Source organism: Cyprinus carpio, unplaced genomic scaffold, assembly GCF_018340385.1.
Source record: "Cyprinus carpio isolate SPL01 unplaced genomic scaffold, ASM1834038v1 S000006617, whole genome shotgun sequence".
In the NCBI taxonomy this organism is placed as follows: Eukaryota; Metazoa; Chordata; class Actinopteri; order Cypriniformes; family Cyprinidae; genus Cyprinus; species Cyprinus carpio.
In genome coordinates this window covers 782,225-798,879 of record NW_024879255.1, presented here as the reverse complement: position 1 = coordinate 798,879, position 16,655 = coordinate 782,225, and the positions used below count along the sequence as shown (strand labels likewise).

General features: G+C 38.8%; 1 protein-coding gene across 6 annotated transcripts in view; it reads left to right on the top strand.

Moving 5' to 3' along the window:
* LOC109078806 (serine/threonine-protein kinase PAK 3) overlaps positions 1-16,655 on the top strand; it is a 323,688-nt gene that overhangs the window by 241,685 nt on the left and 65,348 nt on the right. For 4 of the 6 annotated variants that reach the window (XR_006159614.1, XR_006159613.1, XM_042754946.1 and 1 more), the window contains 3 exons: positions 7,547-7,693; positions 8,987-8,995; positions 10,188-10,362. Coding sequence is in view for 4 of the 6 variants with exons in the window: in XM_042754946.1 (XP_042610880.1) it covers positions 7,547-7,693; positions 8,987-8,995; positions 10,188-10,362 (331 nt within the window). In the remaining 2 variants the exon portion in view is untranslated. The remainder of the gene's footprint in view (positions 1-7,546; positions 7,694-8,986; positions 8,996-10,187; positions 10,363-16,655) is intronic. The other 2 variants (XM_042754947.1, XM_042754945.1) reach the window with 1 other exon arrangement.

The following is a 16,655-nucleotide window of genomic DNA, read 5'->3' as shown; positions in this document are numbered from 1 at the left end:
ATAAATTCTTGAATCAGTTCAGCATCGACTGAGCATGTTCCTGGTTAAGGCGTGCTGTCTGGCTGACCGAATCCAACTCAATGCCAAGAAAAGAGATCCTCTGCACTTGCACGAGTTTGCTCTTTTCCAAGTTATCATGAAGACCCAACGGGCTTAGGTGTCTGAGCACCAGATCCCTGTGTGCGCACAACTGATCACAAGACTGTGCGAGTATGACCCAGTTGTCGAGATAGTTGAAAATGCGCACCCCCTTTCTCTCAAAGGAACAAGGGCTGCCTCCACGACTTTGGTGAAGAAGTGAGGTGACAGGGACAGCCCGAAGGGCAGAACCTTGTACTGATGTGCCCGATCCTTGAACGCGAACCCCAGGAATGGCCTGGGAGGATCGAGACATGAAAGTATGCGTCCTTCAGGTCGATTGCTGCAAATCAATCTTGGGGACGGATGCATTTCTGTGTCAACAGCTTGAATGGCAGCTTGTGAATCACAAGGTTTAAAACTCACAGAACCAAGATCGGTCATAACCCACCGCTTTTCTTGGGCACAATGAAGTAAGGGCTGAAAACCCCCTACCTCATATTGGCTGGAAGGACCGGCTCTATCACAACCTTTGCCAGAAGGACTTTGATTTCCGCATGCAAGACAGGGGCATCGACAGCCTTGACTGAAGTAAACTAGATGCCCCTGAACTTGGGGGGACGCCGGGCGAACTGAATCGGTAGTCGAGTCTGATGGTCCACAGGCACCACCAGGATGGACTGGGGAGCGCTAACCAGGCTCTGAGAGACCATGCCAGAGGAACGAACGGAGCCACCGATGTACCCACAGTGGGGCAGCATGGTGGAACACAGGGACTCAGCCCGAGGCCTGTGACAGCCTGGCCTGTGAAGGCAGAGGACAAAGTCTGGGTGTGAAGTGTAACACTCACCTGATTCCTCATGTGCAGGAGAAAACACAGGGTCCCGGCTTGAGGCTTGTGACAGCCCGGCATGTGATGACATGAAGCAGAGACGAATGCCCTGGTTCCACGAATGGGCAGGAGGGGCACTCTTGGGCAACCCACTGCTGCCTGCTGGCAAGAGAGGAGGAGGAAAGTGACCCTGTGATGCACAGTTCACAGCTCTCTTCCTCTTGAGACCCAGAAACTGAGGAAAGCGCTCTTTTATTGTTTAACTTTTGCAGGTTTCCTCCGGCGCAGGATTTGTTTGATCGCTTCATTCTGCTTCTGTGCTGCTGAGAACTGCTGGGCAAAGCTCCCGACAGCATCGCCAAAAAGGCCAGTCCATGACACGGGAGCATTCAGGAACTGCACCTTATGTCGGCATGTCGGCCAAACACAGCCAGAGGTGGCGCTCCTGGACCACTAGAGTCAAGTCAAGTCACCTTTATTTATATAGCGCTTTAAACAAAAAAGATTGCGTCAAAGCAACTGAACAACATTAATTAGGAAAACAGTGTGTCAATAATGCAAAATGACAGTTAAAGGCAGTTCATCATTGTATTCAGTGATGTCATCATGCAGCACAGTTCAGTTTAAATCGTATCTGTGCAATAATTTGCAATCAAGTCAACGATATCGCTGTAAATGAAGTGTCCCCAACTAAGCAAGCCAGAGGCAGAATGGAGAAAAAACCTTGGGAGATACCAGGCTCAGTCGGGGGGCCAGTTCTCCTCTGACCAGACGAAACCAGCAGTTCAATTCCAGGCTGCAGCAAAGTCAGATTGTGCAGAAGAATCATCTGTTTCCTGTGGTCTTGTCCTGGTGGTCGTCTGAGACAAGGTCTTTACAGGGGATCTGTATCTGGGGCTCTAGTTGTCCTGTTCTCCGCTGTCTTTCAGGGCTGTAGAGGTCCTTTCTAGGTGCTGATCCACCATCTGGGCTGGATACATACTGGATCCGGGTGACTGCAGTGACCCTCTGACTTGGAAACAGACTGGATCTGGTGGCTATGGTGACCTCGGAATAAGAGAGAAACAGACTAATATGAGCGGAGATGCCATTCTTTTAACGATGTAGCAAGTACATCGGGTGTTATGGGAAGTGTTCCCGGTTCCGGTTTACCTAATTAATGCAGCCTGAAAATCCTTTAACAGATTTGGATATTAGAAGTGTATTAGTATGTAATGTGTAAGCCAGGTTAAAGAAATGGGTCTTTAATCTAGATTTAAACTGCAAGAGTGTGTCTGCCTCCCGAACAATGTTAGGTAGGTTATTCCAGAGTTTGGGCGCTAAATAGGAGATGGATCTGCGCCCGCAGTTGACTTTGATATTCTAGGTATTATCAAATTGCCAGAGTTTTTAGAATGCAGCGGACGTGGAGGACTATAATGTAACAAGAGCTCGTTCAAATGCTCAGGTGCTAAACCATTCAGGGCTTTATAAGTAATAAGCAAGATTTTAAAATCTATACGATGTTTGATAGGGAACCAGTGCAGTGTTGACAGGACCGGGCTATTATAATCATACTTCCTGGTTCTAGTAAGAACTCTAGCTGCTGCATTTTGGACTAACTGGAGTTTGTTTACTAAGCGTGCAGAACAACCACCCAATAGAGCATTACAATAGTCTAACCTTGAGGTCATAAACGCATGGATTAACATTTCTGCATTTGACATTGAGAGCATAGGCCGTAATTTAGATATATTTTTGTGATGGAAAAATGCAGTTTTACAAATGCTAGAAATGTGGCTTTCTAAGGAAAGGCTGCTATCAAATAGCACACCTAGGTTCCTAACTGATGACGAAGAATTGACAGAGCAGCCATCAAGTCTTAGACAGCGTTCTAGGTTATTAAATGCAGAATTTTTTTCAGAAGTTTTTTCAGAATTTAGCAGTAAGCAATTACTCGTCATCCAGTTTTTTATATCGACTATGCATTCTCAAATTGGTATGTTTCTCCGGGCCGCGAAGAAATATAGAGCTGATTATCATCAGCATAATAATAAAAGCTAACACTGTGTTTTCTGATGATATCTCCCAAGGGTAACATGTAAAGCATGAAGAATAATGACCCTAGTACTGAGCCTTGAGGTACTCCATACTGCACTTATGATCGATATGATGCTTCTTCATTCACTGCTACAGATTGATGGCGGTCATATAAATACGATTTGAACCATGCTAATGTATTTCCATTAATGCCAAAAAAGTTGTCTAGTCTATTCAGAAGAATGTTATGGTCAATAGTGTTGAACGCAGCACTAAGATCCAATAGCTGATCTAATGATAAGAGCAAGTCTTTTTTAAACTTTAATTAGAGCAGTCTCAGTACTATGATACGGTCTAAATCCTGACTGGAAATCCTCACAGATACCATTTTTCTCTAAGAAGGAATATAATTGTGAGGATACTACCTTTTCTAGTATCTTGGACAGAAATAGGATATTCGAGATCAGTCTTTAATTAACTAGTTCTTTGGGGTCAAGTTGTGTTTTTTTGATGAGAGGCTTAATAACAGCCAGTATGAAGGTTTTAGGGACATATCCTAATGACAGTGAGGAATTAATAATAGTCAGAAGAGGATCTATGACTTCTGGAAGCACCTCTTTTAGGAGCTTAGCTGGAATAGGGTCTAACATACATATTGTTGGTTTAGATGATTTAACAAGTTTATACAATTCTTCCTCCCCTATAGTAGAGAATAAGTGGAATTGTTCCTCAGGCGATCTATAGCACACTATCTCATGCAATACTGTAGCTGACGGCTGCATGGTTACAATTTTATCTCTGATAGTATTGATCATCAAAATAAAGTAGTTCATAAAGTCATTACTGCTGTGCTGTTGGGAAATGTCAACACCTGTTGATGCTTTATTTTTCATTAATTTAGCCACTGTATTGAATAAATACCTGGGGTTATGTTTGTTTTCTGTAGGATAAGTTACCTTTCCGCCAAGCAATATGAAATTCCTCTAGTTTTGTTTTCCTCCAGCTGCGCTCCATTTTCCGGGCTGCTCTCTTTAGGGTGTGAGTCTGCTCATTATACCACGGTGTCAGACTGTTTTCCTCAATCTTTCTTAAGCGTTAAGGAGCAACTGTACCTAAAATGCTAGAAAAGAGAGAGTCTATAGTTTCTGCTACATCATCAGGTTGTTCTGAGGTTTTGGATATTTGGATATGAGGAATTGGGATAAATCAGGAAGATTACTTACAAAGCAGTCTTTTGTGGTAGAAGTGATGGTTCTACCATACTTGTAACAAGGAGTAGAATTTACAGTTTTAGCTATATGAAGTTTGCACAAAACTAAATAATGATCTGAGATATCATCGCTTGGCTGCATAATTTCATCACCATCAACATCAATTCCATGTGACTATTAAATATAGAGTAAGATTTCGACAATGAGTAGGTCCTGAGATGTGTTGTCTAACCCCAATAGAGTTCAGAATGTCTATGAATACTGATCCCAAAGCATATTTTTCATTATCATCATGAATATTAAAATCATCAACAATTAAAACTTTATCTGCAGCCAGTACTAACGCGGAAAGAAAATCAGCACATTCTTTAATAAAATGTGTATGGTGCCCCGGTGGCCTGTATACAATAGCCAGGACAAACATCACAGGGGATTTACCATTAACATATGTTTCTCTGGATAATGTTATATGAAGCACCATTACTTCAAATGAGTTATACTTGTAGCCCGCCCTCTGAGAAATGCTGAAAACATTGTTATAAATGGAAGCAACAACTCCCCCTTTACCTTTTGGACGTGGCTCATGTTTATAACAACTAGTCTAACAAATTGTCTATGAAACGCATGTTATTTTGCGGGCACCACTTAAACATCCAGCCATTGAGTGATGACAGTCTGTTGTGTATCTCATCACCACGGTGAGCAGGGAGGGGACCAGAGCATATTACAGTGTCTGACATTTTTAGTGATCTCCGACTGGTGATGTCGAACATCATTAGTGCCAGCGTGAATAACACTTTTACCATATTTGCATTTAGCATTAGCCAACACTTTTAAATTTGCCAAGATGTCAGGTGCTCTGGCTCCCAGTAAACATTGGACTATGGTGGCTGGTGTCTCTATTTTCACGTTCCGTACAATAGAATCGCCAATAACTACAGCACTTTGATCAGGTTTCTCAGTGGGTGCATCACTGAGTGGGGAGAACCTGTTTAATGTTTTGATCGGAACGGAAGAGTAGTGTTTTGACCCACGACTTTGCTGCCTCACAGTCACCCTGCTGCAGAGGCAATGTTACCAGAACCGAACAATGTATAGGACTCCCTGAGCTAGTCGCATCCAAATCCGTATCTACAGTCCTCACATTCTTACTGTCCTCATTTAAAATTTGGATGCATCTCTAATTCTGAAATCTTCTCTGTCAGCCTAACTATTTCCCTGCATTTATCACATGTAAATCCCTCGTCGCCGACAGTGAGAGATAAACTATACATGTGGCAAACGGTGCAAACAACAATAGCAGGAGAAGAAACCATTACTCACCATGATTTATGAATTATTTTTTACTTACCACAGCTGTTTGATGAACTTGTTTAAAAAACAGAGTAAGAGAGAAAAGAAACTGAGTGAGAGAGAGAGAGAGAAAAATAAAACAGCAATAGGTATGACTGGAAATGCTAATTACAAGCTGACCGGCTAACGACTGCTAATGCGGTTTTAGAAAAAAGCGAACGATCAAATTAATCCGATTAGGTTGATAGATAATGATGCACTACCACTCAGCTCTGAAGCTAAAGGGTGAATGAATGCAGTGCACCTGCTGCCTCTTATACTCATGCTGTGATCAGCGGCAGCTGGATGTAATAATCGCATGCCAATGTGCATTGGCTCGTTTAGTTACACTCGACATGGATTGGAGATCCCAATTCGACGGTCATCACCAACGTTTCGTCGGGAGTGACCGACTGAAAGGGAACCATCTTTATAAACACTTAGATAAGGGTGACACTTAAGTTGCAATGCTCTTAACCCTTGGCTCAGGGATTTTTTTCTACTCAGGGAGTGGCGAGTTGTCTCTCACAGGGTGTAGTCCACCTCACCTGCTATCACAATTTACGTGCCAAAGCATGGCAGGCACAGCCAGGATTATCAGAGTGGGTAATAAAATCTCTCTCAGAGGAGTGTTCGCAGAAAGTGATCTGCTGTTTTGCAGTCTTCAAGTTGATACATACATGCTATCAAGGGGTGGGGTGATCCACAGATAATGGGGATTACACCCTTTGACTGTTAATATGATTTGGAGTATATTCGAGAGGGCAGAAGTGGACTATCCAGCTGAGGAGAGACGCTCTCTCTCAAGCACAGGGAGTGATATGGCACCCCTCCCCAGAGTTATGGAATCTTTGTGTCTAGCTGCTCAACAGAGCTTGCCAGCACAAGATATTGACCAAATAAGCTTTCTCAGTATGCTAAACACTATCTCCGGGGCCAGGGCTACTTCAACTAAGGCATCAATACACACATAAATGGTTTTCACAAATTGGTCGAGATTGTGGGGCAAAGACCCGTTTAACTGTCCAATAACAATCAATCTTTACTTCCTTTCAGAGTGTTTTTTTTTTGTACATCCTCTACATTGAAAGTGTATGTGGCTGTTATAAAAGTATTCCATACTCACTTTGATAATTGCCCAGTCGGTAGAAATGACCTAGAGTGTGATTCTTAAAGGGAGCAAAAATTATGAACCCCCTCGCCCTTCACCCTACCAACTTGGGACTTTGCACTTGTGTTGGATCCTCTTGCGGGACCCCCATTCAAGCCATTGCAGCCATGGCAGACTCATGAAAGGCCTTCCTGTGTCTAAGCAAAGACTGCCACACTGGATTGTCGGTACATTATGTGTGTTTGTGTAACCTGACATACTTGAGCAACAACCCCTCACTGTAACATATGTTGCAATTTTATACGCTGTGAGGCAATGTTGAGTGAACTAAATCAAAATGTATCGTCTCAGGTTGCTCATGTAAACTTGGTTTCCTGAGACGAGGGAACAAGACATTGCAGAAACTGCAGTGACCCCTAGCTCAGAATCCTGCAATATGCCATTATATCGTCAGTCCATACCAGCACAAGGAATAGTATACAAGCATACTTTCCTTTGCTGCAACGTATAGTATGTATACTGTGCATAGTATGTACATTTATGCATAGTATGTTAATGTATCAACAATGCAATTTGTTTTACTTTACTTTACTGATTTTCTCTTTGAAGAATGAACCAGAAGTAATCACAGACATTTAGACCCATTATAAAAAATAAATAAAAAATAAACACTTAAAAATATACAATAACTGTTTTTATTTTTAAGATTATAAATTATCCAGTTGTAATCTTGGAAATAAAAAGTTATTTTACTTTTTTAAATAAAACAATGCACTGTAGCATACTACTGTTAGAAACAGTTACTGTGGCATAATCTCTACAGTTTCATTTGAGAAATAGTCTTAATTAAAATTGCTTGATATGAAGGGTTAAGGTTGTGATATGTATTGATTGTGGATCAAGCGCTCAACCCTGTTTGTACTCTGCGCATATGTGTGTGTGTGTCTCTGTTTGGGAGTGCAGCAAGGGGCTAAGACGACTTCTGAACCTCCTATTGCACCTCCGGTGTCTGAAGAAGAAGATGAGGAACAGGAGGATGAAGAGGAAGAAGAAGACGATGATGATGAGGTTCCACCCATCATTGCCCCACGACCTGAGCACACCAAATCTGTTAGTACAGCATGATAATTTTTTAGATATTAGATACATAATGCATTATGAACAAAAAAAATAATAATGTACAAAAAATAAAAATAAAATGTAAAAAATATGTCTAAGATGGATGCATGATGCATCATACTACTAGGATATTTCTCAGGAAAAAATCTGAGAAGTGAGCGACTTAAAGGGATAGTTCACCCAAAAATTTAATTTAACCCATGACTTATTCGCCCTCAAGCCATCCTAGGTGTATATGACTTTCTTCTTTCAAATCAATACAATCTGAGTTATATTAAAAAAATGTCCTGCCTCTTCCAAGTTTTATAATGGCAGTGTATGGGGGTTGAGATTCAATAGTCCAATGGAAGTCCAATAAAGTGCGTCCATTCATCATTAAAAAAAAAGTGCTCCACACAGCTCTGTGGGGTTAATAAAGGCCCCCGAAGCGAATCAATGTGTTTTTGAAATAAAAAAAAAATCCATATTTAAAATTGTATAATCCATAATCTTTATCTTCTGCTAACTGTCGTACATGCGTACATGAGAGAGTTTCTTCCAGAGGATGATGTGGGAAGTAGGCATAGCGTAAGCTCCAGTGAGAAGTGAAGAACACGGAAGTGCAGAGGAGAGAGCAAAGCAAAACACAGGTCATGAATTAGAAGTACAAAACCAGGATTTGTAAAGAAAAATGTCAGAGGATTTAGATATAAGCCTTTGCTAAACAAAGAAAACTTTGCTTCCTTTGCCCTTGTAAACAAAACTTGGTTCTCGTGAGACTAGCATATTCTTATCAGTGTATTATATCGAGGTTTTCGGTTTCTGATATGTTTGGTTTCAGTGGGCGGAGCATACATGAATATTCATGAGTTTCCCAGACATGCTTGTGGAACTGAGAATTTTAGTTAATGCTGTATCTCAGCAGGTTTACAGGAATATTTCAAAAAGGTACCGGAATATTAAAAAAGAAAAGAAAATGTGCACTGCAAACTAATAAATACATTATAAACAGTTACGAAATTATAAACAAATGTTGTTTAGGCATAAGTTTGCACAACACTGGAAATATATATACCTTTTTTTGAAATATTCCATTAAACCTTCTGAGATACAAGGAGCGTGAACTAAAAAATTCTCAGTTCCACGCACATGTCCGAGAAACTCATGAATAAACTCATGAATCATGGGGTAATTTTCATTTTTGGGTGAACTATCCCTTTAAAGTCTCTATTTCAACTTGTTGTCTAGAAGAAACCATTAAAAAATTTATAATTTCTCATATTTCCCTTTCTTTTTCTCTTTAAGGCATATAAGGTATACTTCAAACAAAGTTCGTTTTCGTTCTTCGTTTGGAGGCAAAAAGAAGTTTGAAAAGGCTGAGTGATGGTATACTGTTTTCGAACATTCCAACACCCCCTCACTGCTAAAGGCGGGGTGTAGATTAATGTAAACATGTGTCGAGACGCTCGTGTGTATACCCTAAACACAACAATGATGAAATGATGAAGTGTAGGGAATCTAGGTGTGAGACGGGCCTCAATGGTCAGAATATTATAGACAAAAGAATAATGATTAGCAGCAGTTCAGAGTCAAGTATCATGTTTGCAATACAAAAGAACCATTCTAATTCCATAATCAGTCTTATATGGGAAGTGTGAATGGCTCATAATCTGAAAACTTTAGCATGATGTGGAAAAAAAATATTGGAGTCAGTTTGTTACTTTATTTTATTAGTGTTCATTTATTTTATTAAACTGGATAAATTGTTATACTTTTTTTATATTTTATATGGTGTCATGATTTACTTTTGATAAAAACAAAGGTTTATTATTGTATGTTTGTTTGGCATTTTATTTATTGTAGGCTATACCCTTTAAATTCACTTATTGAAAGAACAACAACAGCAGCAGCAGCAGCAGCAGTATGATGTAACATTTATTTGAAACACATGTATTTGGTACTTATAAAAAATAACCTTATATCTTTACTCTTTTCTTTCATTCTTTTCATGGCTTCGGAAAACTTGTCTCAGATGTTTCTCCACTTTTTGCATAACTCCGGTTCGTTGACACCAACCTTCATTGCAATTTTTTTCTAGGAATTAAATGCTTTCTCTGAATCTTTAAAGTATGTCCACGAGCGATCGTACAGGTGTGGATCAATTTGTGCTAGCTCAGCTATTCAACACATTGTATTACTGTTGCTAGTCACTAGAAGATATTATTCTCTTGCCTGACCTCCGGTGAATGAGATATGAACCGAAAAAAAAAAAAATTGCATGTCAAAGAAGGTGGAGTTCAGAACAAACCCACCGATTGCGTTATCACCATGGACCAATGGAAACTCAAAGGTGTTTACCCGAAACAAACTCAAAACGAACTTTGTTTCAGCCTGATTTTGTTCGAAATTACATCATATCAGTTCGTTCTTTGATTTAATTTGAAGTATATCGGGGCCTTTACTATGCATATTTCTGCTTTTACTCGATCATTGTATCTTTCTGTAGATCTTTACTCGCTCTGTTATTGAGCCAGCTGCACCTCCTGCTTCTGTCAAAGAGGACATGACCCCTCCAGATTCTCAAGTACAGCCAGAGAACACGTCCAGTATGCTATACCGTCACACTGACCGACAGAGGAAGAAATCCAAGATGACAGATGAGGAAATACTGGAAAAACTCAGTATGTAGGCAAGAGTGTTGCTTTTAGCTGTATGTATGACGGTAGAATATTATTTAACTGTTATGAGATACTATAGCAACATTTAGTTCAAGGGCTCCAGTAATCTTATCCTTTAAAAGGTTATATATATCAACAAAAATATTAGTAATGAAAATATTTCAATAATTTGATACTTCATTGTTAGTTTATTACTGTGGTATTCATGAATGACAGAATTGTGTTGCTGCATTTTAAGTCACAATAATACATTTAAATTGTTACATTTCATTTTAAGGTTTTCATTTTTAAGGGTTCTTATCAAACAACAGATAAGAAATTTTGAAATTACACCCTAGTAAAAATCCTAAAGGAATGTGGTAAAATAGCTGGAATATGCTTTCAGATCAAAGTGTCTTCCAAATGTATAAATGTAATCTAAATGTCCCCAAAGGACTATTATGATTCCCTATTAAGATAAAATGTTCCTGTACATCATCAAAAAGAATTTCAAGGACTTTCAATATCCAGTAACACCAAATACATTATGTAGGAATGTGTGTTTATCCAAGAGGATTGTATTTGATTTTTAGATTATTCTTTTACATTCCATTAGTATCCTTTGGGATTGGTTCCAAAATCTGATGAAATTCCAGTAAGAATCTAACACACATTCCTTTAGGATTTTTGACTAGGAATGCAGGTCTGGTCTCTTGTGTGCACTCCGTGAATCATTGTCTTTTTTTCCATTTGACTCTACACATGGAATCCAGAATATCAACAGCACTCAGCACTAAAACAGACATTATAGTTCTTTTACTACACGGCTCTGTGGAATACTCGATTCTGATTGGTCAATCGTGCCATCCAGTGGTATGCTATTCCCAGATAACAACCCAGCCAGCAATGACATGTGGGGCCCAGATGAGGGCTTCATGGGCGGCAAATGTGGGCCCCATTATGGGCTTGCACCCGGGATCCACACTGGGGCAAGCCGTGGAAGCCCAGACGTACTAAAAATGGGACCTGTAAGGGTACTGAATGGGTCTTAATTGGGCAATTCATGTCAGACCCATTTGGGCCCCACCTGCCCAAATGGGTCTAAAGTGGGTTTGCACCTAGGATCCAGCAGTGGATGCCCAGATGGGCTTTAAAAGGGATCTATAAGGGTGTTACACTGTAAAATCCAATAGTTTACCTTACTTAGATTTAATTAGTTATCTTTACTTAGTTGTTATACTTACAAGGTTTTATTAAGTTTCAGCTACTTTCAAGGCAAATAAAACCATTTACTTACTGTTTTGAGTGACACTTACTTAAAATATTTAAGTAGCCACAAAGGAACCAATGACATTAATAAACCAGTGAGAGGCAGCAGTGCAGTAATATGTTGCTAATTGCCGTATTTCTTTTTTTTTTAGCTCACCATTATAGTGATTAGCATTCCCTTTGGTTGGGCACTTGAAACTTAATTTATGTTACTGTAATTTTCTCTCTGTTAATACAGCAATGCATCATGAAATCAGAGTTATTTGATTTCAAAGAGAAGTAATAAATAGGTTGCTTTTATAAAATGACCTATTTTTTAACTAAAGCATTTTTCTGTGTGTGTTTAAAAATGACATTTTTGAGATTTTATTTTTCATAAATACCTTGATATGCTTTTTATATAATTCTTAAATAGTGTGTGGTAATATGCTGAAGTCACACACAGACTTAAACATTCATCACGTGAATCACAACAATGGTAACAATTAAGTTTAATTTATTTTCATTAATTGTAACAATAGCCATTTTATTTGCTCTTTTTGTGTTGTGCTACTACTGACACAAGACAGCAAATAAAATTGGCAAATAAAAACAACAACTGTAAAACAAAGCAACTGCATAATTTATTCTGCGCAATGCATTCTGGGAGTCAGTGAGTAGCTATACTAAGTCGTGAGTAAACCTAAATGAAAGGTTCAAGTACCCCCCTACAGTTCTTTTTTAGTTACTAGAACTCTTGTGTAAGTTAACTATACTAACTAAGCATTTGTCAGTACAACATACTATTCCTATTTCACTTTACTTAGTTTTTTCAAGGCAATCAGTTTACATACTTTTTTTAAGTAAGCCCAACTTACTAGATTTTACAGTGTATGTGGGATCTTAACCAGGCAATTCATGACAGACCCATTTGGGCCCCACCTGCTTAAAGGGCGTTTAAAATGGGCTTGCACCCGGGATCCACACGGGGCCAGCCGTGGATGCAAGATGGGTTTTAAGTGGGATCTGTAAGGGTCTTATGTGGGTCTTAACTGGGTTATTCATGTCAGACCCATTTGGGCCCCACCTGCCTAAATGGGTTTAAAGTGGGCTTGCACCAGGATTCAACCGTGAATGCCCCTATGGGCTTAAAGTGGGCTCTGTCAGGATCTTATGTGGGTCCTAGCTGGGCAATTCATGCAAGGCCTATCTAAGCCCAACCATGCCAAATGGTTTAAGGAAACAATCTAAGAAAAACTAAAAACGAAGAATGAATATAAGTCCAAGATAAATACAAGACACTTGACGCTTTGAACTGCAAGAAATATATTGTTAAATTGAACAACAAAAATTATCTTTAAAAAAACTATTTAAATGTCACAACATACCGGTAAACAAATCAAAAATATATTTTAAAAAAATCTTTGAAAAAAAAAACATCTCTCCAAAAAATACATTAATACAAAATTGTTACATAGAACAACAAACATAATCTTTAAAAAACAATTTAAATGTCACAACATACCGGTAAATAAATCAAAAATATATATTTTTAAAAAAATCTCTGAAAAAAAAAAAAAATTCTCCAAAAAATACATTAATACAAAATACACTCATGGCGTCTGTGTGGTGGACGCTCCTTTTTCTCTTTGGGCTCTTGCAGCCCTCTCCCCTCCACGGTCACGTGCGCCGGTAAACCACATCCCCAGCGCCATTTCCACTTCTTTGCGGTTCACATTTTGAGTCATTGCATTACTCTTCAGTGCACCTAAAAACAAAGGAGCATAAGTCAATTTAGCAAGGTTCTTTTTTGCTCCAACTTGCAACTCTTCAAATCATTCAGTCAAGTAAAACACATTTCCACATGTGGTAAGCTAAAATGTTTGCCCTAGGGTGACATTTACCATGGAGTTTTATGCCTATCTATAACCCTTTTTTCATTACATGTTGAAATTTAGCCTCAAATGCGCACCAGATTTGAGCAACATTAGAAACGGTTTTCCATGAATATATCAACATTCATGAATTCTCCCGAGGCGACCCCTTGGTATGCATTGTTTTAATGCGCCAGGTCGTTTTTCTTACTAGTTAGTTACTAGTATTACTAGTGTGTGCTAACTTACAGGAGCACTTTTGTGTCCCCACAAACTACTTTGGATAAATAAAAGAAAGGCCAAAGACAAGTTTCATTGAGCAATTAAAAAACTGAATTTACAATAGAATTAACGATCGATTTTCAATTAATCATTGATATTTTTATATTAAAATAATTAAAAAAATCTAATAGTTATAGGTCTGATAGTTTTGTGTTACATTTGGCAAAACCTAGCAAAAAAGACGAGTAATAAAGTAATAAATTGAGTGTAAATTGAGTAATGCTGTCGCATCCAGATGTTAGCTAAATGATGACTAGTTATCATTTTGAGCCAGTTAAAGGCTGCTATAATTAGTTCATGCTAGGAATAAACCCTCTGTGCAGAACTTGTGTTCATTATTGTTTTTCACATATTTAAAAAAAATCTTTATTACTACAACAGAGAGAGCTGGTCAGGGAGTAGATTTTTCTTTTGTGTGTTTAGCATAAACATCCATAAACATTACAGTATATGATTACGGCGTTTCACAGGCTGGCGTTCACGGCGCAGCCGACTCAAGCCGGAGCGCAGCCTGTGCTCAATATATAATATATGTCTATGCTGAGCACAGCCAACTGCTGCTGGGCTCCTGCTGTGGTGTATGTCATCACTCATGTAGCCATTTGCGTCTCTTTCTGTTCGGCTTGAATGAACGCCAGTCAGTGAAACGCTGTTATCATATACTGTAATGTATATCGAAATATCGGAAATGTGTTTAAAACTCATATCACCGTTATTGAATAAAAGTCTATCGTGATATATTAATTATTTTCCAACCTCTCCCGCTGTTTTTCCTTTTGGTTAGATTCTACATCAGATTAAACAGCACAAACCAAAAATACCACTGTACAATCTGCAGTGTTATTTTTCTGGCAACATAATATTTCAACTTACCTCAGTTTGTGAATGTCTGATATGAAGTTCTTCTCGAATTCACAGCTAGCAGCAGTGCTTTCCGAATGGACTTTTAACATTTTGAGCGCGAAACAAGGCCTTTGCATACAGGCCCCTTATAGATGTCCTGACCAAATAACAATTAAATACAGTAAAATTTGTAAATTAAAGGATATGTGAGAGAATTAGCAAACGTTAACTGCTTCGCTGGCTTCATTATGAATGAGCCTAATTAGGTGTTGTGTGCATAATAGGCAGTGGTGGAAAGAGTACTGAAAATCTGTACTCAACAAGTACTGTTACATTGCTATTACTCTATTACAAGTAAAAGTACTGGTGTTAGAGAAATACTCAAGTAAAAGTACAATTTGTAAAAAAAAAAAAAAAAAAAAAAAAAACTACTCAGAGTATTAGTTACTTTTAACCACTGATGTCACCGTCACTTCTCCAGAGGGCTGGATGTGTTTTCCTTTACCAAAAGTTAAAACACCAACAATCTATTAATCATTAATAATTGATAAGATACAAAACAAACACCTTTTCCCTCATTTTTTCCTCAAACAGATCTACTGTACCTTTTACAGCCAACACATCAGTCATTGTTGGTGTAGCTACACCTTGATAGAAACACATGCTACTCCTTGGTCCAAGGACATCTAACTACACAGAAGTGGAAGACAGATTGATGATGAGGCCTCCTGCAAGTCCTTTTCTAACAAATATTGAATTTCCTAAGAGGTAATAAATCCATCATATTCATGTCCATAAAGGGACTAGCTGTCTGTGAGCTATTTGGCCTCATCTTCAAAAATGAAGTACCGTAAAACTTCGAATAGGATCCTGGAGTTTTATTTGACCAAATAGACCATTGGGACAGGCATCTATGCATGTGGATAACCGTATGGGGTTGTAGGGATGCTTGACATTGATTTTGTACCGATATCCGATATACCAATATTGTCCAATGCTTAATTTCCGATACCGATATCAGCTGATACAGATACTGAAACATATGATCGTTTATAGGCTTACTGCCCACTGTTCCATGACTCCCTTGATACTGGGGATTTGAATGTTTTGAAGGACTAGCCAGCAACCGGTAGGCTAACTGGGGTGCGGTGCTTACTACCCCTTCGAGAGAAGATGCCAACTGAACATTTCTTTGAATGAGGTAAAATGAAAACAAATAGCCACACAAGAACAAAAATTCAACTCATTCCACTCATTGGGGCTTAGATCTGCCCTGCTCAAGAATTTATTTACTCTACAAACCCTGTGTTTATGCTGGTTGGCCAACAACCTACAGCAACACCCAAATTTTGTCTGCATTCGCTTTGAGAGGAAACGAGCTTTCCAATAAGGTATAAAAATATATACTTTAGTCCTTTTAAACCATTTCAAAACCGATACCGATATTTACAGATATTGAATTTTAAAGCCAATATCGGCCGATAATATCGAGCATCCCTAGCTGTCTAAATATGTGTTTCTGCCCCAAGGGACAGGCGTTTGGGACTGGGCTATTATTTGAAGTGTTACGGCAGGCCTGCAACCTTTCTGAGAGTCCACTAATCAGCATAATTCAACACAGCGTAAACTTTGACCTATTTTGATGTTTTTTACATTTTTGGGAAGTTACATTTTTTATTTTCTGCACGACTAACAAAAATGACTGATGGATTGTTTTGGCAAAAGATCTACATGTATGCAATGTTTGTTCTTTGGTGACTAGCGTGACTTGAAATGTATTGAGTTACAATTACTCAATCTCAACCTGCTTGATTAGCCTACATGTGGAGTTACTACAAGTTACTAAAAATTGTACAGTAAGTAATTACATAACTCAATAGGCCTACATAGTTACTTTGCGCCTCTGCCATGCAGGACCCATGTGTTCCCAGTTCAAACCCAACTTAGCACATAAATATGCCATGGATCCATATATGTGTTCCCAGTTCAAAATATGCCATGGACCCATATATGTGTTCCCAGTTCAAACCCATGGCCACTTAGCGCATAAAAATGCCATGCAGGACCCAT